The 23,009-nt window shown below is 37.8% G+C and overlaps 1 protein-coding gene across 1 annotated transcript in view; it reads right to left on the bottom strand.

The window, feature by feature from the left end:
• The window catches only part of NCKAP5 (NCK associated protein 5), a 354,576-nt gene that overhangs the window by 29,795 nt on the left and 301,772 nt on the right, over positions 1 to 23,009 (bottom strand). Inside the window, exons 15-16 of the mRNA XM_041406435.1 lie at positions 20,615 to 20,693; positions 1,978 to 2,292 (exon numbers count right to left, since the gene is read on the bottom strand). Of these exons, the coding sequence (XP_041262369.1) occupies positions 1,978 to 2,292; positions 20,615 to 20,693 (394 nt within the window). The remainder of the gene's footprint in view (positions 1 to 1,977; positions 2,293 to 20,614; positions 20,694 to 23,009) is intronic.

The following is a 23,009-nucleotide window of genomic DNA, read 5'->3' on the forward strand; positions in this document are numbered from 1 at the left end:
TTTTCCAGTTAACGAGAGAAGAGGAAGGCATGAATTTAAATCTCTTCATTAGTTATAAAATATATATACCCTTTCAACAAAGAAACAACATTCAGTAACTACTTCTAGGCATTTCAGGATCTCCTCTGCTATTTAATGTTCTTAGAGAACAATCTTTTAATATAAATATAATTGGAAGTACCTTTCTAGCAGAAAGCCAGCTTTCTTATTTGCTATATTTGCACTATGCAAAATCGAAACATCAAAGAAGATATATGGTGCATATGAAATAAAGCGATAATTGTAATTTGGATGAGAAAGTGAGGGAGAGGAGAATTGAATGAAGATAGTCTAGTAAAGAATGAGCTGACCCCATCATCTGATGTATACTACTTTTTTGTAACATCTCTTCATGACAATTTAATTAAGATACAAACCCTACAAGGTTGGTGCAGTGAATATTAGCATTGAGATCAGAACAATCTTACTGCTACTGACTTCTTATGAAGCAATTCAATGCTTGCAGTTTCTGTTCAATTTGTTATAATGACAGTGTTTAATCATGGGCTCTACTCTGTAACACACTGCTGAATTGAGGTCACACATGTGGCCATTCAAGCATGCAGCACGTAATCTATAACTAAGATTTCTCTTCTGAATCCTTCTTAGCCATACTATCAATTAACAGTACACTTATTTTAAAAATACTAAGTATTAAAATATCTTTTATTTAGCTTTGATTTGAAACAAGCAAGGGAGTCTGCAATAAAGCATACCATATGTGTTTGCAGTCTATTATACCACTACAATACTGCACTGGGAATATTGCTAAATCAACTGAGTTCTGAGATGTTTAATTAGAAACCTTCTGTTATGCATCCTATGGACATATAAGAGAGGTTTCTTTCCTCCTAAGTTCAATATATGTCAGCTCATTAGCAGAATATACATCTGATGGCCTTAAACTAAGCTCAAACTTGATATTTAGCCTTACATGCTAATTACACAGAATCTCTCTTATAGAGGGATACAAATTTATACAAGTTAAATACTCACAACTTCTACAGGAGCAATAACTGGACTGACAAAGTGCTAATCACCAAAACCCCAATAAACGAGTGACATTGCATTTGGCCAAGATAAAACAATACCCTTCTCTATTAAACTAATCACTTTTACTGTGCTTTCTGCTGTATCTGTTGTGCTGACTATGAAAATTTCCCCATTGTTAATGCTACATGATTTTAATGCTATTAACATATATATTAATAACTCCAAAGCCTTCCAAAAACAAATATAAACAGTCAATGTTTGTTTATAAAAAATGCACAGACTTCAATGGAACTATTTAATAATACAGAGTTATTTTCTGGAGCTTTGATGGATTGCCAGTCCTTTTATACCTTTGTCAGCTCTTCCTTTATAACTTAAACACACACGTAGCTCATGAGTGAAAGTCAGGTACTTTATGTTCATATACAGAAATGTGTTTGTATGATGCAGTAAAGTAATGAGAGCCTTGTATGAGGTCAAGGCTGTATATTCAGTGGGACAGATTTTATGCATTGAGGCCAAATGAGTCTTTAGCTCAAATCCAGTATCAAAAGCAAGTCTTTATGAATTTATCTTTTCTATGTCACAACATGGCTCTGCTTTATACTTTGTACAGTGTGATCCTGAATACTGCTGAACATCCGTATTCTTTTTCAAGTCAACTTCCAAGGTTGTCATATGGGTTTTTTTTCTTCAAGTACTGTTTCTTGAGAAAAGGCTTTAAGTACTAAACTAATTTTTCTTTCTCAGATAAGTATTTTGTATAACAAAATTTCTATATGGCTCAGGTCACAAAGTTGTTAACCTTACGCATTCATAAAGAGAGTATCTTCCGCTCCGCATTTAACATTTCTGTTACCAATTGCCATTATTACAGGATTCCTGCTAATCAAAACAGAGGCCGAGGCAGAAATAATGTGATTTTCAGTGTAATTGACATTTTACCTGAGGAAGCTGGTTTGGGAAGGCGACTTTGAAAAGGTCGTATCCCTTTGGCAGTCATGGCCGGATCAGATGTTGAGTGACTAATTACACTTTCCACAGGCTCCTGGCTCTTAGCTGCTGAAGGCACTTCTCGCTCAAGAGTTTTGGCTTTTACTGAAGGAGCTGAAAGAGGAACTTGCTCAGATGCTGCAAAGATTCCCGTTTCCAAGGGTGACTCTTGCTTAGAAATGTGTCTGCCCGTCGATCGGTTCCCCGAGTCAGGGAGGGGGAAGGTTCCAATCCCGCTGTCCAGCGTCCTCATCTGGCAGCAAGACTCTAAGGCACAGGAAATTGGTGTGATGTGATGGAAGTAAAGGCATTTAAAGCCAGGGAAAGGATCTAGGGGGAAAAAGGGCACCTTCAAGGGAAGGGAAACATTTTGCACTTTGTGAGTGTGCTGTTACCTGTCACTGGAATGCTTTTGACATTTTGTCTAACTGAATACAAGGAAATCCCTGTTGAGATGCAATGAAATTAAACAAGTGCCAAAACATTGACACTGGCCTGCTTTGGAGCAACAGTGTGACAATGGATAAGTGGGGCAGGTCCTGGAAAGCAATTACAGATAAAATTTTAAAATAATTTCATTTGAAAGCCCACAGAATGTCTAGAGAGTGCCAGTGTGAGGGATGGAGTAGTGCAATATATTCCTTCCAACATAAACCCACTCTCCGTGAAGGGTTGGCCTCTCTACACCTGTGTTTTGCTAATTGTTTCTCACACAGGAAGGTATTCATCAAAATGTGTGATGTATTCTTACACAGAATTAAGATTTACAGAATTTCTTAGAGATAACAATCTCTCAGAGCACCCTGAAAATCTTGGACAGAAACAGCCCTGCCTTTGTTTACCTTGTCACACCCTGGTGTGCACATCCCAGTTTGGGTAAGTGTCCACAACGCCAGGCACCTTTAATAATTTTTTTTGGAAACACTGTGGTCCCACACAGCCCCCCAGCTCATTCATCCTAGTTTGCTGTACAAACCATGGAACAGGGAAAAGTGCAAGTGTAGCTGTGTGCTCACTGCTATTTGAGCAACCAGGATGTACAGGCAACACCCCTGCCCTCTCATTCCCTACCAGTTTCCAGAGACTTCCCTTTTGTTTCTGTAAGGGGCAAACAATGCTGTAGAGCCTGTGATGGCAAGGTCCTTCTGAGAGCTATAAACACCAAAGAGGGAACTTCAGCACTAATGGTTGGAAAATGAGCATAATTTAGGTTAAATGTCTGGAAACATCCCTTGACAGCAAGATCTTAAGTCTGTGGCAGACAATCCCAAAGGAAGCAGAGGAATTTCCTTTGCTTTGAACAATTTAAGGCTTCACTTGACTAAAGATATACTGCACTGAACAATTGTACTCCAGCAGGAGATGCAGAACATGGCTCAATATATCTTCTCCATCTCTCTTTTTTGTGTTTCTGAGTATTTTTTTATGATATGTCCAATTGTTATTTAAGTCTGTTGTAGTTGGCAGTTCTCTTTCAAGTAATTTTCAATTTTTTTTCCTCTGCAATGTTTCTAATACTCTCAAAAATTTGGAAATATTTCTCCCCTATGGGTTTTGCCTGTTTGGTTTTGAACTAAGAACATTACCATAGTCATTCTTGTTAAATATCTCAACGGACTTTTCTTAACAAGGAAGAAACTACTTACAGACAAATTAAATATGTATTTCTATTTCACAGTTCTTGAGAAAGGAGAACCATCCTATATTTACGTGGTTCTCTTCGCCTTATCCTCATCACTCAGGATCAAAGAAAGACTGAAAGTCCTACTGAGCACCTGAACCTTACAGGGCTTGGCTGAGCTGCAGCAGCAAATTCTCTGTGCATTGTCTTTTAAAAGGGCAGTAAGTGCTAATGTGTAATAATGATTTTTGAAGTTGCTGAAGGTTTCCAAGGAAGCATGAAGAAAAAAAAAAGATAATTATATTTGGTTCTGCTGCATCAAAAGGAGGTATCCCTTCTACTGAACCCTCTGATCTCAGCTATGCTTCCTCTAACTTTTTGTTTGCTTGTTTGTTTTTGAATAACAAAATACCTAGATAGAAGTGGGAGTGTGGAAAAGCAATTTAAAATGCCAGGCATTGCTCTTGTAATTTTCTGAAAATAATCAAGGTGAAACAGCATGTTAGCTCGTGGACAGGCAATTCTTCAACTAAGGACTACTGGTGAGAGAGTTAGCAAATAAAGGGAAATATGGAATAAAAAAAGGATTTCTGTTATCTCCCTTTCAGCCAAATGACATCTGAGCAACCCTGGTTGTGTTGGAGAGGCAGAGAGACAGGGAGTAAACTGAAAACATAAAACCCACAGAAGTCTGAGGAGCCTCCCCTCTCCTGTCTGTATGGTCACTGTGAGACCTGATTTGGAACCCATTTCCACAGGGACTCTGAAGGATCTTTCAGTGTTGTTTCCTTTCTTACCATTCTCTTAGAAATGAGAAAGTCATTCCCTCTGAATTGTTACAGGAAATTTAAGTAGGGTCAAAATGTATATCAAAAAGCAAAGCTACAGCCTTGGCTAAGGAGAAGTGGAAGATGGAAACTTTTATCTTCTGAGGACGTTTCTTACAATGCCATATGGGTTTCTCTTGCCCACTACTGCCTTGTGTACATCTAGGAATGGACCATGAAAACAATGGCAGAGAATCAAAAGAAATGAATACTGAGGGCCAGATTTCCAGAATATACAGTCTCCTGCTGTATCCAAAATAATTGGGAGAGTGATGAAGGAGCACACCAGTGGTATCACATTCAATTAAAAGGAAAATAGTTTTAATCAATTATATTCTTCCTCCAGAGAGACTTTATCCATGATAAAGGAAATATACCAGGTGGAAAACAGATTTTCAAAGCAGCTCACACAGCTCAATTTTTAGTTCTGAAAAACCACAAAAGGGTCTGGTTTTCAAAGTGCTCAATGCTTGGCAGCTCCTGTTGTGACACTTGGAGACAGATTTTTAGAAAATTCTGTGACTCAGCTATGTTGAATATAAACCTCAAAAACCTAGTCCAAAATCCAGAGGAAACACCAAAATTCTTAGTGGATTTTTATTTTTCATTACTAAAAGTAACTAATTTACCCCTAAATCTATATAATACAAACAAAAAAAATATCTTTCAGAACAATTTATATTACTGAAAGAACAAATACACATTAGCTTATGTTTTTTTAAATTTTTTGTGAAGCAACTGCAAAATAAAAAGTACTTTATACATCCCAGTGACAGCTTTCAAACAGCTTCATAGCCCATCTGATTTCATCAGCTGCACTGACACTTCAAATTACTGTTATCAGCAAGAGCTGCACAAGACTACATAATGAAAATATGTAAAAGTTAAATCTCTGGTGCTGTGACAGTACCACTCAGTAGATGAAAAATGACTCTATGAAACATTAAAGTCTGGAAAGAGTTATATATGAGCTTAATTACTTTTGCTTGAGAATTCTTCCTGGCATACCAGCCAAATTCCTTGCCTGTTTCTGATTTTTTTTTGTTCCTCCTCTTTCTCTGCCAGGGAAGAAAGAAGCTCACAGAATGGTATTGGCTTTATAGTGGACCCAGATAGATTCATCATCAGCCATTTCTCTGAATAATCAAAAGCCTGAAATAACCCTTCCCTCTCATCATGGGGATTTGAGTCTGGACCTAAAATAAAGTCCCTGGAAGTCCTACTGTAGAGGAACAATTCAAAACTGAAAACAGAAACAAGGAAGAATTTCTATTTCCTGGAGGTCAAGAAACTCTTGACTGCATGGGAACCTCTTGATGACAGGGTATTGTAAGAGTTCAGTGGAAAATGTGAGGAAGACCTTTAATGTTAAGAAGCCTCTTAAGTAGAGGAAAAAAAGGAGTTAACATTGCATAGAAAGTTTTCTGACAGTTTTCTGAACTACTTCTCAATAATTTTCAAATTTAATATTTTCACATGCAAGATGATCCTGCAGTTCATGTGCTCCATCAGCTGGACACCACTGAAATTTGTGCAGCTGGACAATGCTTTGCAATATTGCATCATCACTGGGGCTTCACCAACATTTTCTGGTGTCAGTAGATCACCAAGGTCTCTTCAACACAGGGTCAGCACCCAAGTTAGAGAAAGAATAAAAAGGATTTGTGGAAATTCTGCACCTGAGGGTCTGCACAAGAGTAGGAAAGGGACCTACGCTCCGGCTGGCAGGTATCAGGAATTCTAAAAATCAGATCAGCACAGGGGAAAACAAGTCTAGCAGCTCATTCTGTAGGGTTTTTTTACATTTTCCTCTGAAATGCAAAAATTAAAGAGTTAGAAGTAAACATATCCCACTGATAAGAACTGACAGCTTAGAAGTAATTGAAGTATTTTAGGGCATTCTCCTGAGCGTAGATAATTTAAAAATGCATCTTAAATACCAGCAACAAATCATTAAACCTAATTATTCTTCAACTTTTTTTTTTTTTTTTTTTTTTTTAATTTCTTCTGAAACACTTGCCACAAAGATATCAGAAACACATCAACTCTTTCTCAGAAAGCATCCTTGGTACCATTCATTGGAGACTGGAAGAGAATACCCAGGGAAACTGAGTGCTGACCCTGCTTTTGTGTTCCTTCAGAAGTGCTGCTCTGGGTCACTGTGAGGCTGAGAGGAGCTCTCCCTCTGAACTGCTTTATGCTGCTTCCCTTCTCTGCTCCTCTTTTCATACAATGCATGCGAAAGGAAAATCAATTTGGGGAGAAAAAATAAAAGGAAGCATAGAACAGCTCCTGTGAAGGGAATTGCTTCCAGCACAACATAAGAAATGTGGGTCCAGCCCTGATTAAGTTCTACACTGATGGTTGCAAATAGGGTATTAAAACAAGCAGCGGAGCAAAATCCATCCCACTTTTAGATTAGGGATATGTTAGTCTTTCTAATGTCAAACCTATGGTTGAGTCCTAGCACATAATGAAGAGGTTTCATGAATTTCATAAAAGAGAAGACATAAGGTGGTGACATATCTTTTAAACAAAGCTTCTGATTACACTTTTCTTCAATAATGTGAAAACATGCTTTTGCTAAGGGGGATATAATGCCACATGTTATTGCAAACAAACCTTTAATTGAATAACTGGGGAGTATTTCATAATGTTTCCTCAGGTAAAGTAAAGATTCACATTCTAATAAAGTCTTTTTATGTTGCATCCTAAATGAGTTTCACAGATGCTCAGTCTATTCACAAATCACATACAAGTCCTGTTTTACATAGGGACTGTTGCACTGCAGAGAAGTCTATAAAATAACTCCTGGTTATTTTGACCACCTATTAAAAAAAAAAATGTGAGTTTTTCTATGATTCTTGAACAATCCATAAAAATCTTTACAGAAACCACAAGATGCCAAGTTTTGCCCACAGAGCTAAAGTAAGGCATCAATCAGCAGTTCTATTGAACAGGTATTTGTGAATAAATACAGCATCACACAAAATGGTCAGGCAATTCACCTACTAAGAATTAGGCATAACAAGAGGATGCATTTCTGGATGGTGGCACAGAGGAAAGGCCTTACAGGTTGGAGGGGAAATAATTACAGGTCCTTCTGTGCTGTAACTGCAGTTCTCCCTCTCTACCCACTCGTGCCACGAGTGACAGAAGGCAGCTGCTGCTTGGGGGGATTGAGATTTCCAGAAGCAGCTCAATAACCTCAGCCATTCCCCACCACGGTGTACTCATCAAACACACTGATGGCTACCAGATGCAATTACTGCAAACAGACCCTATTTCTACTTCAAATTACACATAAAGAGTTTCTGTTTGGAGGCTTTATGTTACTTAACTTCGATGGCCAATCTATCTTAACATTAAAAATAAACATCAACAAAGAGGACAAATGTATTTTATGTCAGAAAGAGCACAGGTAGTTCTGCTTGCATCAGGCTTTCTAGGCATAATACTAGTAGCACAGGGACATATTTTCTTTAAAAGAAGCATCCCACCTCATGGAAATTGTGGAATCCTCCCCTGTGTTCACCACTACAGCTGGTTTGAGATATTCCTCACATAAATTTTCAAGTTTTGGCCTACAAAACTGTACATGATTGACAGAAATTTCAACTGAAGTCTTTAAGTATCCACCAGAATTCTCCACAGAAAGCAGGCATTTTCAGGAAAAAAATATCAGTCAAAAATAGCTCTGTATCAAGAACAGTTTTGCTGGGAAATTTCCAGCAAGCTGTTTTCAGAAGTACAGACTCAAGCCTTGACAGGTTTTGAGAGGTAAATAACACTGAATAGGCCTTCTTCAAGGAGGATCCAGGACATTAAAAATGGAAGGACATAGTTCCCATCAGTAACAGAATAAACAAATTCTAACAAATTACCTTTCTTTGCAGTAGAAAGTTCAAGAGTTTCCACTAAGCTGTCACGGGGAACCAGATAACATCTACTGGCTTTCTTCTGGAACACTAAGGGAGTATAGTTTTTCCTAGCATTTTGAAACATGCCAAATTAAAAATTAATAGATTTTATTTTCTTTTTTTTTTTCTTTTCTTTTCTTTTTTTTTTTCTTTTCAGAAGAATATCTCGAATGTTGATAGGTCCCTGCAAAATTCTTTCAAAAGTTAATAAACATCTTTAAGCTACATGTGGCATTGGCAGGAAGAAGTTAAACTACAGATGGCAAAACAGATCTCTTTATTTGCACATCCTTCTCTTCATCTGCAATGCTAAAGCAACCACAAAAAAGAGAGAAAATGTATTTCTGCCAAATTGATGTCAATTTAAAGTAGATTATTCCTTCTGGGTTTACCCTATAATTTGATCCAGCTGATCAAAGATGAGTGCATTATTATTTTCTATCTAGATCTGAGGTACAATCAGTGTGCAAAATTAAAAAACCCAAAGGCTATCTAAGGTAAAACTAGAAAAGACCCAACTTTTCACAGCCCTGCACTCCCATGGGCACTGCACTGGTGGCATGGGATTACATCCAACATATATTGAAGAAGGATAAATTGGAGGACTGTGCTGTGTATTCTCAAATTATGGAACTCCATTCATGGCTACTTGAGTCCTGGATTACAATTTCTGCCTATTTATAATAACAATAAACTAAATAAATACAGACTTTACCAACTTATTCAGTGGTTTTCCTATTTTCTTCCTAGTCATGCTTTATTTTGCAAAACCCACAAACTTCAATATGTCATTTATCCAACAAATTGTCAGCTGTCTTCACAGTTTTCCATGACCACAATCCCATCTGAAGTGTATTTTCTGCATTGAAACTGAGATAATTGCTGCCTCATTATAATTCTAGTCCCATCTCAAAATATATTTCCACTAGTAAGTCAAGATTAGCTTTAATTATTAGAGAATACTAATGACCTTGTACTCCAATTTAGCAGTTATCTATGGACTTTTTTTTTCCCAACAAATGCTTACTATCATCCTCCAGGCATGCTTGTAATGGTGGCAAGCTATGTGGAATAGTGTTGTTAAAGAGGACAAAATGAGCTGGAGAAGGAACTTGGATAATTTTTTGAATTTTCTACTCCACATCTCTAAGTTTCTATTAAATACAAAGGTGTAAGTGCAGTTTTCCAGCTGGGGAAGTCTCACAGCCAATGGCACCTGGAATTATCTCTCTTGTATTACGCTGTTATATTTTCCTTCTAAAAATCTACTCACTGTTCTCAGGAGACAGGATATTAGGAATAGATACTATTTTAGTCCTACTAGAAAAGATATATTCAGACTTATAACTCATTTGAAGAGCAGCTTGAAGCTCTGTGTAAAAGATAATTAAATGAAGACTGGGTGCAGCCTGGCTGTCAATGAGGCCAGCCTAGAAATTCTTTGTGGAGCTATTCCTCTTTTCTGGTTCTATATCTCCCTTTGGCTTTATATTACCAATCAGCCTTACAACCTTGCCACTATCTCTGAGAAAGTTACAGATGAGTAAGAGCTGAGAGGAAGGAGAAGTCCTCACATCTTGAGCAGGGTGTGAATCCACAGTAAGCAACAGGTCTGCTGCCATGCAGGAATGGAGCTTTCCCAGGCTTTTTCACGGAGCACAGCCTTCTGTTTCTCTCAGAACCCTGAAATGTGAGGGTTGGGAGCCAGCAATTGCACAGCGTCAGGAACACCTTCCTGGGGATGGCTCATTCAAGGTACGGATGGATGCTCCCCTTCTAACAGGAAAGACACATCCCAGCTCTCAGAAATCCTGCCTGGAAACAGCAAAGCCCAAGACAGGATGGTTTGTTATCTACCCAGGTGCTAAGAGCTGCCTCAGCCATGCCCTTTCCATGTCACCACAGGCCTTTATCTCTCTTGCTTTACGTCCCAGTTCTTCACATGAAAACACAGAGCTAATCCCGCTTCTCCATCCCTGGAGTGCTGCCGTGAGGATAAAGGACATGGATGTTTGGCAGTCAGAGCATAACCAACCTGCAATCCCTGCCATGAATAATGCTTGTGCACAGATACTCCACTCAACTTTTCTGGAGGTTCTTCAGGAATTAACAGCAAGCTGCAAAATACTTCCAAGAAGCAAAAAGACTGGGGTTTTGCTGGTAGTATTAGAGGCAGCTGGTTTATTTTAAGAATAACTGCATTAAACCACAGTTAGAAAAGTGAAGAGGTCACACTTAGCAGCTCAGAGACATGGGCTGCACGTGGTGCCCAGGGGAGCATTTGGCTGTTCCATGTTCCATGTGTTCACTGATGACTGGGCTGGAGGCACTTAAGGATAACAGGATGGAAGCACTGATTTACTTGCTGTTAAGCCACTCTCTTATAAATTGGAGTTTGGTTTCACTCACAGTGAGATACTTTCTTTGATTTTCTATTCCCAACAGATAGGAATAGGGATAGTGCTTTAAGCAAAAATGCTGTCTCTGGTAAACATGGACCAGTTTCTAAGTGCATAGAAAGCTCTGGGTTTTCCAAATGCACTAGAGAACATGCTACATTTATTCTGGAACATCACTGCTTTTTGTTTGTTAGTACAAAAAAATACTGAGATTAAAGCCACATGAATATTAAATAAAGCTTTAAATAATTTATTTTTAGTTTTGCCCTGCAGATGGCTTTACTTAAGGGTACTGCTAACAATCACTTAAAATATACATGCACACCTGAACTAAAAACTGATTTTATTTCTTAATTAATGAAAACCTATTAACAGAGTGAAAACAGCACAAAGCTTTAAGTAACTTTTAGGTGCACTATAATCCTTCCATTCTGGTAGCTAAGTTCAGTTCCAAACCAGCTGTGGAAATAACTGCAGGCAAGCAGGAGCTGGTAAGAAACCATCACAATTTGAAGCCAGAAGAATGAATTCAGATTTTTTTTTCAGGAATTCTGTTTTTTTTGCAAAAAATGCATGCCACATTATGTGGTGTTACAAAAACCACCATTAGGATGACAGCTTTGAAACAACATACTGAACCTCTGCTTGATAAAGACAGGAAGTAAAGAAATTATTCACTGTAAATATATTGATTGATTTCCTTTTCTTTTCCTAACAGTGAATTGTCCAAACACTGAAAAATTGAGTTAATCTAGTATTAAAAACTATGCACTAATTGTATAGGTATTATTTCTCTCTTAGAGTGATTTTTTTTTGAAGAGTCTGTTTTTCTATGATCTCCAATGATGATTAATTGCATAATCATATGTCAACAATTCAGGTGTCAGACTGAAGACATGAATCAAAGCTCAAACTCAATTAAAAACAGCAAAAAAAAAAAAAAAAATAGCAACAAGCATCCTATCCTCAGAGTGAGAATCTGGAAAGGCATATGTCAATACAGCTCAAACTTAACTGATAATTCAGGTAAAAATGTATTTTTCATAAAAGTTATACTAGATTTCATTGTAGAAAAGGAGCATGAAGTCCCTGTGAGCACAGATGAAACATGTTTAAAATAACACATCCTCACTAGAAATGCTTTTCAGTTTGCTCAGTTGTACTTCAACTATATGAATTAATGGGAAATGAATGACTGAAGTTTAATACACATATCCACAGATGGCCCTTGCCAGGAGCAAAACACCATATAAAGTAAAAAAGTTTCAAACAGAAGGACTCACACTGTTATAGAGAATACCAATGTGTGCTATCCTGTAAGAGGCAGGATAATCAGGCACAGTCCTGATTTGAGTGATAAAATGAATATAGATTGGGCTAGACTGTAAAATACTGTAAATCAACACAGCAGCACTAACTTCAGAGTGGCAGAACCCGGCCATCCTGTTTAATTGACATTTTAAGCCTGAATGAGACCAGCAGATTCTCAGTATCTTGAATAATAATTAGACTGTATCCTATATATAATGCATAAAGAGACACACTTCTCATTCTAGTGATAAAATTTGGTATTTCTGGGAGAGTAGATGTAATGACAAAGAAGCAAATTAACAGCAAATCACTGTGGCTAATAAGGAAGTGTTGAGCCAAAATATTAATTCTCTCCACAGAGCGAAGACAAGCTAGACAGTAGGCAGCAGCAGAGCTGTAGAAGAATTGGCAATTAGACAAATGCTATGTGTACTATCTTTAAAGTACAAAGAAATGATTTGTCTTTGCCAGACTGTGAAGAAGGTAAGCTGACATAAATTAGAAGACATTAATGGATGTTAGTTTCTTATTATTCACATTGGCAAGGTTCTCCATCATCTTCATGAAAATACAAGTATCATCCAGAAAAATGCACAGAAGTTTCACTCTGTTATCTACTCTTGCTTCTCTAGACCATTACTTCAAAGTCAACCCCTGCAGCAATGCCCAAATGCCAAACAAGTCAAGAACAGAGCACAGCTGACACTATTCATCCTGTTTCTAGTGCTCCAAACACACATAATGCCACTCCTCTCTCAGCTGTCTGTTCTGCAGTGTAGCTTGTCCACCTTCTCACCCATAAAAAACCACACACAAAAAAGCAGGCATTTATTTTGATAAAGTTCCACTGAGAATGTGCAGAGCAACTCAGTAGGAGGAAAGGATATTTACTCAGCTTTATGCACCAGGGTGAGTATTTGTGATGAGCAAGACCTGGCATGGTAATTAAGGCTGTTGCACACTGCCCTGGAAGGCCGCTCAACAGCAGGACCACACCACACCTTCAGCAACACAAATATCACAGCACAGCAACATGGGACTGCTAAATGTTCTGTAAAGTCTCCCAAAGAGATTGCACACTGGTCAGGGACAGATGTAGAACAATATCCTTGAAGATTTAAAAAACTTGACTGATGAGGTCCCTGAGCAGGACTTCCAGCCTTAGGGGATGTTGCTACACACAGGACAGTCAGTTGTTCTTGCAATGCCCACTAGTTTTTAAACCAGATTTCCCATCAGTGATGAGTCATTTTAGCTGCTCTGGTTCAGAAAAATAAGTAAACAACAGCCACAGGTCATTTCAATGGTGTTGAAGGATCAGAAAATGAAGATCTTGGAGTACAAAAGGGGAAGAATAGTGCTTGATAATCACATGGAAATGTAAATGCTTTGGGGATGTTACATGGAGGCAGCAAATGGCAGAAATTTAGAGAGACTGACTGAGGTATTTGGGTAAGTCAAAATACAAATGGAGCTGGTTTTTATCCAGATGATCTCAGGTCTCTTTGTGCACTTTCAAAGTGCCTCCTGTCTGTACAGTGACACCATGGTAGATAAGAATGTGATGGTCTCTCCCATCCTTCAGGACACTTATGGTGTTACAGTTTGAGGCTTTTTTGTTTTGTTTTGATATTTTTTTTAATGAACAAGTTTGGATCCCAACATTGCTAGGGGCAAGAAATTATTTTACTGTTTATCAATTAATCATTGTTCTAGCAATTGGGAACCTAGCCCTTTGGATTAACAGCCAAGCTGGACGCTAGTTAGATATGGCAAGTGAGCAGATTTTTAAGTTGCCTTCTATGCTGAACTCCCATTTCAAGGCTCAAGCACACTTGCTAAGCAATTCACCCAGCACCTACAGATCTAACACCAACCTCTCACCTTCCACATGCACACAGGGCTTGGGAAAACTGCTTGGTATGATGTGCAAATAAATCCTTGCATACTTGTACCATTGCTCATATAGGGGGTTCATGAAAAATCTAATACCTTATCACAACTTGTATCAAAATGGAACATTTTTCAGATGTGAAATAGGAACAGACCCAGGCTGGAAATGGATTTAGTGATAACTCGTTTTGCTTGATTTTTATAGACAGCAAGCTCACGTGTAAACTTCTAGACATTCCACAGCTTTGCTGAGAGGTGATGGGGAAGATAAAGCAAACAATTTCCCTTTATCTGAAAATGTGTAAATGAATGATTCAACTGCTATATCAGTTATGATTGCTAATGGTTCTTAACTTCTATCAATGGCCTGATGAAAGGAATTAATGCTGACAATGATAAATTGCTTTCTCAGGCATTGAGACTTCATGACAAGGGAGGGTTTCTTTTGAGGTGAGAAGACACCATATCAGTTGAATATTGTTCTTCATTACATGCTCTGGAGGCACCCAATGATTTGCTGAGCATTTAAGCAAATTGTGGCTTATCCTTTGCCTCTCCACAGTGATGTGGATCACCCCTCTTTACTGAATGCACAGGCTATAACACAATAAGTTGCTCACCATCTCTCCTCTCTCACTTATCCTGTTACATTTACCTCAGTAATCCACTACAGACCTCATGTAATCTGTCTCTAGGTTTTGAGGGTTTCTTAATGTAAATATGCTTGCTCAAATACATCAGACCTAATGGACATGCTTTAGGATGATGCATGTCACATTTAATGTATTTACCACATTAATCAGGCTTGTTTCCTTCACATATATATATCAATTCCCCAAGAATGAGGAAACATGAATTTAATAGCTGTTTACTTAGTACCCCAGTAAAAACACCCAGTTTTAGTAGTTTGCATAATGGTGGACAAAACCAAATGATTGGTTTGGCAGAGGAGGGTGTCCAGTATTTTTTTTTTCTCATTGGAAACTTGGTACAAGCTTATTACAAGCAGAGGGACTGCTATTGTTTTCAGCAAACTTTGGAATAAGACAATAGACAATTTATATAACTAAGCACTAAGAGTATGTACATTCAATGGCACATTCAGAAATGAAATATGAAACATAATTTCTCAGTTCCAGTGATCAGATCTAGATTTCAGAAAGAAACCAAGAGAAAAAAAAAAGAAAAAAAAAAAAAGAAAAAAAGACAGATGGCACTGGAGCAAGGATCTGTTGGTTAGAAATAGTTATTGGTATGGATACAGAAAGGCTCTGAATGGCAGTCTGGATTTGTGCTTGTCCACACAAGCAGTACCACACAAGCAGTGACCACTGGTTTCAAATGATGCAGGTGAACAAACATGAGGAGAAAGGTGAGAAAAGGAAATGGATCTCTGTGTGGAAAAAAACATACATAAGAACCAGGAAGAAAAGAGGAGCCGAAAAAAAATTATCTGGAGCACGAGAAAGAACGCAGGCCCTTGTCATAGAAAAGTCTGTTCATGAAGTGTGTTTTCTTATAATAATATATATAATTTCATAATATGGCTACTGGGTGCTGAATAAAACAATATCAGAATACAAAAGCTAAGGTTAACATCTTTAGTATTTGATATATCAATACAAATAATTGTAATGCTGACATTTCATTTTAAGTCAAACCCACCTCTGTCTGCAAAGTTACATGTTCTTTGCTATCAGTATATCTGCAAAATTGCTATCAAGGAGCTGGCAGCTTATCTATAAAACTTGCTGTGAAGGATTTTCCTGGTTTCTACTGAAAATGGGCTTTGATCACTTTGCTGCATATAAAGCTTAAAAAGAGGGTATTTTAAAAACACAATGCAATGTACAAAATAATATACTTCCTCTCTGGAACATGAAACATCTAAGGGATTCAGCCAAATGCTCCCTAAAGAAGACAAATCTCAAAAAAGTTTCTTAAAAAAAATAAATTAAAAAATAAAAAAAAAGTTTCTTCCTTTTTCTGATCAGATTGCCTTTAAATTACGCTGCAAAGTTTCTTCCTTTTTCTGACCAGATTGCCTTTAAATTACGCTGCAAAACCCTTCTGAAAGGTTGTTCTTGGAAAGCAGAAAAAATGATGATCAAACTTGCCATAAGGCAGGTGATTATCAAGAACTTTAATGGATTTGAGCGCTGGGCTACAGCAGAGCTACAAAAGAATCCTTTGACCTCAGTGTGTGTTTTTGTTCTGGCACAAAGCACCAAAGTCTACAGTGCACTTTTAATGTTGCTTTAATAGTGTGCAAGCCCAACCCTGTACCTAGCTAGAGACTTTTCAAAACCCTTTTAAGTCTCTGAAGACATTTGCTCTGTATTATCTACAAGGTTCCCATTTAACACTGGATGAATCCATTTAGAGCAACTGACCTGGACCTCTAATGAAAATTTGACAAATATTAGTTCCAAGTCCTTCTTCAAAGTTTCAAGAATTGGCTACATTTATCTTCGTAATCTTTCCCCAGCTCTGAATTTCAGTTGGAATTCTCCAAACAAACAACAGGGGTCAATGCACAGTCAGGTAATTTGTTTCCAGGAACTGTGAATCTTCCTGCTGTGGATTCTAACCCCAGCCTGCCTCAGGGATTTAACTCCCCACATAACTTCAGTAGGAAGTGCCTTGTGCTTCCAGTGGAGCAGGCAGTACCAATAACACCCACATGGATTTTGGATTGCTACAACCAATTCTCCTGTTATCGAGTATTTGCTCTCTAGAGAACCCACAAGAAACTTCAGGTCTATTCAGATTGTTAAAATCTATTTTATCTTACCAGTGATGTTATTTTGATTTAAAAAATCTACTTGCAGTGCTGCCCCTGATATCCAAACTCAACAGGCTTTTATTATACAATTAATCTGGCCTTTTAGCTCAAATCAGTGACACATTAAATATAACATTTGAAACCAGAAGCTTTCCAGTTCAATAAAACAATTCCTTCAGATGAACTGCCCATGCTCCCACTGAATTTCAGTGCTTTAGACCAGAAGAGTTTTATTCACTTATGTTGCTAAGGATGAAATGCCTGTTGGAAACCCACAATGGTAAATAAACACATTCACACATTGAAATATCTGTGACAAAAAAAGAAACCCTCTTTCTTTTTACTGAAACCTGAGTGTAAATTTAAGAACAGACTTGAAACTTTCTCAGACACTTCTTATCAGCCTAAATAAGCTGAGGCTGTGTTCTGTGTGAAGTTTGAGTATATCATTAGCAAAAAGCTTATTCCATGCTGACTTGCTCTTCCAGCAAAATTTCACCCATTTGGGGTAACAGAAATGGAAACTGGACCCAGAAAAATTATTATCGTGCAACTTTCAAACTGGGGTTTGATAAATCACCAAAGTGCTGCTGTCTGAGAAAATGGCACATTCAGTCTTTCCCTTCAGCCTCAGCAGAGGTTCATAACAACACTGAAGAATGATATGATTAATTACAACTAAATTTCCTGTTCATTACAGATACATTCCCAAAAAGAAAACAGCCTGTTAATTTTTGTATACTCAGAAATACTGTTGCTGCATACCCTGGTATTCCCATGTGAAGCTGTCTGCAAGAATGAATTCTTCAGCAATTAGCATTTGTTTGCTTGTGCCATGGATTTTTAACTTTTCCCTTGAAGCTGTTTATCAATGAAAATTCTGAATGCATTTTAATTAATACAATCACACTTTTCCAGGAATAGCTGCTAATTTGAAACAGTAGTTGAAATGTGAAATATTGAACTTTTTAACAAATGCTTTGTTCCTCTCAAGATGTCTAATTATTACATTCTGTATGCAAAGGTGTCATCTGTAACTGTCTTGTAAGTTTTTGGGTCATTGTGACAATGGGGAAATTCAAGACAAATAATGACACTTCTACTCCCTTGGGGGGAACAGAATTGTTTTTCTTCGTAAAATGAAGGTGGTTTTTTTTAATGTTTACATGGGAACAATACTGTCAGGAGCTTGACACATCATCTGTGCATTCAATAAAGGAATTTTTTTTATAGGAACACTTGAAGACCCTGCTGTACCTGTCTGAGCTGGGGAGTCTGCCATGACATGAAGAGGAAGTCAACCTTTTCATCATGTCCTTTTCTCTTAGGTACTTTAGCATTTTCCACTCCATCCCTCTTTCAAAACACAACTTCTTTATTGCAAAGGGCTTGAGGGAAGAGCTGAGGATGACTGGACTTCAAAGGGATACTCAGGGGTCCTCAGGTCTGCTGTCTGTGGGGGTGGCAGCCCTGGCAGCATCTCTGCTTCCTCTCTGACACCACAGCAAAGGCATCAGGGGTGTAACACGTTTTAAAAAACTTTCAAAATAGTTTAAATATATTTTGAAGAACAATATAGCACAGTATAATGACTGCTTCATATGGAAATGATCACGTGTTCCTGAGATATAAGTATATGAGGAGGGAAATGGTATGTAACTGGGCACTCTTTCTTTCCTTCGACTGAGCAAATCTGAAGAGCCAGCAAAATACTTCAATTGGTTTAGATCAGCAACTGACAATTAAAAACCTAGCAACTGGTATTTTTCACATTTTTTGATTCATACCCAGGAGTATCTCTCTGTTAGAATGTGATGAACCAGAATTGTCTCTCATGACACCTACCTAGAGGACTGTTATTAGTACCTTGTTTGCTGGTTAACTGGGCAGGACTGCTGTCAGTTTAGTTATTTTAGTGACAGCTACAGAAACACACGCTTTTCCTGCTGCATAAAAAACATTTTCCCTGCTTAATGATAGCTTTTCTACCATACATTCAGCTCTAAGTCTGTTTTCATAAAACACAGTAGAATAAATGCATTAAAACACAGCAAAAAAAACCAAAAAAAAAAACCAAAAAACCACAGCAAACTTTGTTTTCTGGGGAAACAAGGGGAAAGGGCCTTTAGCTGATGGAGAGTGGATTCAGGAATTAGTAAGAAATTGTTTATTTGTAAGGGTGGTGAGGCCATGGAACAGGTTAGTGAGAGAAGCTGTGGCTGCATAGAGTTTCAGCAGGGAAAAAAATCAGTATCTTTCTATGAAAACTTTTGTATCAGAAAAATGCCAGAACCTCTATCAAGGAATTTTAAAAGCATGTGACAACCTGCTCCATAACCACTATGTCCTGTCAGAGACTCGGATTTGGCGCCTGTGGGAGGAGCAAAATATTAATTCTCTCAAAAGCCATCAGAATTATCTATTACAGGATGCAATAACAAATAAAATATCAAAATAAAGCAATATATATATATAGGCCTCAGCCACAACCACCAATTACACTGATGAACAACAAGGATACTCTGGAGTCTTTTTATTAAAAAGACTGCCAAAACTCTGCAAATATTTGTTTGGTGGTGGTGTTTTTTTTTTTTTTCCTTTTCTTTTTCAGTATTTAGATTGAAAAATAAAAACATTTCACATCATTCAAAGTAAAAGCTTTGAGAATTTTTGGTATGGAGGCAAAGTAATTATTTCAGAATGAGGAAAAATAATTTTGAACAATCTTAGGTGCGGTATTCTCTCTTGTTTCTAGTAACACAAAAGAAATCCTTTATGTACAGCATGAGAGGCATGAATTTCTGTTTGAGAATTTCTGCTAGTGTCTACCCACTGACAGAATGCCCTCAGAGTCTTACACTGCACAAAGCTCTTGCTATTCAGCTGTTGTCATGGAGCCAGGTGATGGCTGAGCTCTCAGAGAGGGAAGAGTTTAGGGATCTTTCCTTCAGGTAACACAGCCAGAGTTTATTTGTCTGAATTTGGGACTGAAAGGGCTGTACAAGTAATGAAGCATGCAAACATTTTCCTACTGCCCCCAAAAGAAATGTGTTTTGACATGATACCTCTGCTTGGACTTGCTGGGTTGGCAGTACCAGTGAAATGAAAGAGATTCTGGCAAGAAAAAAATGGAGTCAGATTTTAACTTTTTAATGATATTTTTTATTGCAGCCTCTATCTGCAAAGGGAACTTGCTAAAGGTGAATTTTCCTTGTTCAGTCAGTTGTTTATATTGGTGACACTCTGCTCTAATACAAACCTCAGGTTTCTGTTTTGTCCTCCATTGCCTATTAGATATTTTTACATGTACTAAAATTAAAAATCAGTACGTGTCAGTCACGAGGCAGGGTGGATGGTGCTACCCTTCTACAGCAAAGGCAACTTTATTATCAATAACAGCTTTAAGGTCTTTTGAACAGACACCTGTTTGCTGTTCCTTGTGGTTTAGTTTATCACAGCAATTATTCTGCTATTTAGATTTTATTCTGAACTTTACTAGTTCAAGGCCAGATGACAGAGCTACAGTATGTCAGTATTATTCCCACTGAAAGTGCCATGCACAACAGCCCTTATGTTAAGCCACTGTGTGTAACCCACTGTTCTAGGAGGCTGAAATGATCTTTCATAACCCAAGGCCCTCCAATCAAACATTGCATTGACCCACAATTGTAATGGTGTGTACTCGTCTCATGCATTTTATGAAATCTGGCTATTTAGAAGTAAATGAAGGCTAAAGCAGACATAAGGGGGCAAACAAACAAAGTAATGAGAATTAAACATGTCTTTTTTGCAAGTGACAGCAACAAAATCCGGTGTAAAATATAATTTTGTACCTATCACATGACTCTGACATGTAGTCCTTGTCATGGTGTCCTCCTCTTCTTCTTGCAGGTTTTCTGTGACTACTTTAGCCTGTACACAGTGCAACAACAAAAGTGAAAAACATCTGTGACTCTGTTTATGTTGCTTCATGACAACTACAGAATGTTTTGCAGAAATAAATCAGAGTAAAGTTACATGGCAGCTAAGAGTGGAATATATAACCTGTCTTAGTCTATGAATGATATCTGATGATAACAACTTTAATTTCATTCAAAATCACAACATGCAACAATGAAAAATACCCTTGGAAGATGCACTTCTTCAAAATAAAAACTTAATATATGGTGTGGTATCTCTAGCTCAGTTTGCAAACACTGAACTTTGGCATTTTTATTCCCACCTCTGTTTAGAAGCATTTATTATCTAGACAGAGAGAAAAAATTCATTTAAGAATGCAGTGCACTCTAAGAGCCTGTGTGTAGTATTCAAGTTTGTGTTATTCAAATCCCTGAGATATTATGGGTTTTTTCCCAGACATATCCTTGCCCTGTCATTCTGCACTCCTATTTCCGAGGTGTACAGGTAATCTGAGTCCCTCCCTAGCACAGTGAAATCCCCCTCCATCACGTGCCATCAGTGGCCACAATTCAGTTTCAAGGACATATTTTTCTGCCATGCTCCACAAATCAAACAGGAATAAAGATACTTATAGGGTGACGAGAGGAAGAAAGGCAGCACCACAGAAAAAATTGCTTTCAATAGCTCAGGGATCTTAAATTATTTGCTAATCAGTCTCTGCTGTTTTAAACTGCTTACAGCACGCTCACAGTAACAAGAGCACATTTTGTAATCTAAACCACTGGAATTTGTCATCATTTGCATGACATATCTTTGATCACAGTGTAAATCCTGCTTGCTCTGGATTACACAAGTAGTCCTGTTGACCTCTCGTGAACAGCCTAAGTATAACACCAAAGACTTGCTCTCCAGATTTTTAAAAGTGCATTTATCATCTCTTAATCCCAGGGATTTGATTACATCTTTTCTTTCTTACTAAATGCCTCTCTTCAGGCTATGGAAATGAGGAGGGGAGTGTTCAATTGGCACCCAGTTCCAGGTGGAACAGTTTCTCACATTCGCACAGTGCGTGGCCAAGTGCTGCTGTGACATTTCACAATGTTAGGATAGATCCCCAAACACACAGAGTGAGCACACAGAGTGCCACACAAAACTCCTGGTGCCTTGGGTTTGGTGCCACACTTCCACCTCACAAAGTGAAACCCGTGGCTGTTCTAAATCACACAGGGCTGTAATAAAATCACAAAGATGAAATGAAGCAGTGCAGCACAAAAATGATTGTATCTCACCTTAAACTCCAGCCAAGGACATGAAAAAGTACTGGAGAACATGGAATATCCTTGGTGTAGGCGAAGTGTTATGTATTTCTGCTGGCTGGCCTTTAGAGCAAAGTGCTTTTTTGATGAACACTAACGGGAAGTGTATCCCTCTGAAGGTGAATGCACAAGGCCACCACTGGTGGAACACTGCATTTTCCATAAATTCAGTGGCAGTCCAGCAATAACATTCTTTGCATGAACAGAAATCAGAGGTAATTGGTGCATATGTTATGGCGTAATAGTGCCTCAAACCTTTACCTGGCACATCGTAAGAAAAGTGATTTAATCATCAAAAATTAAATAGCTTTTAAAGGGAAAAAATCTTGCTAGAAAATTAATGATAAAAACTGTTCTGGCCAGGATTTAAAGCAGCAGTATATATCTGATAAGCAGTTTGGAAATACAGCAGCTTCTGCACTGAACTGTATGACTGAGTGCACTTTGCATTGTTCAGAAAAGAAAAGAAATCTTCCTGGCTTAGGGCTTTTAAAAAGATTTATGCTGTTTTCCCCAAAAGCATTAATTTTGTCTTTTTATGAGGGGAAAAAAAAGCACAACAGGCCATCCTACTGCATGTGACTGTTTTCAGTCACAGCTATCTCCCAGCCCTTTGCAATCTGCTTCAAAGTAAGCAGACACCAAAGAATAGCTGGGAATGATAGTAATAAGATTCATGAACGTTGAATTTAAAGACTTTGCATTGTTTTCTTTTAGAAGTTTGGAGGACAAGAGGAATCGTATGGTATATCTCTTTCATAAGTTAGCATTAATAACTGTAAGCACATTTAAAATCTTGTTATTCTGGATATCATCAGTCTTTTGGCACTAGGTATTTCTTTTAGGAATTAAGTGCCACAGAAAACACAATATGAAACTCAAAAAAATGAAACATATAAATGTAACTTAATCTTCAAAAACCACACAAAAACACTGTTTCCCTGCTAACAAAAGAGTGTATGGCGTAGCAGAAGTAATGCCTTTTCACCATGAACAACATGTCCTTAAAAAC

The sequence above is a fragment of the Onychostruthus taczanowskii genome, unplaced genomic scaffold, assembly GCF_017590055.1.
Source record: "Onychostruthus taczanowskii isolate IOZ18803 unplaced genomic scaffold, ASM1759005v1 scaffold10, whole genome shotgun sequence".
Classification (NCBI taxonomy): domain Eukaryota; kingdom Metazoa; phylum Chordata; class Aves; order Passeriformes; family Passeridae; genus Onychostruthus; species Onychostruthus taczanowskii.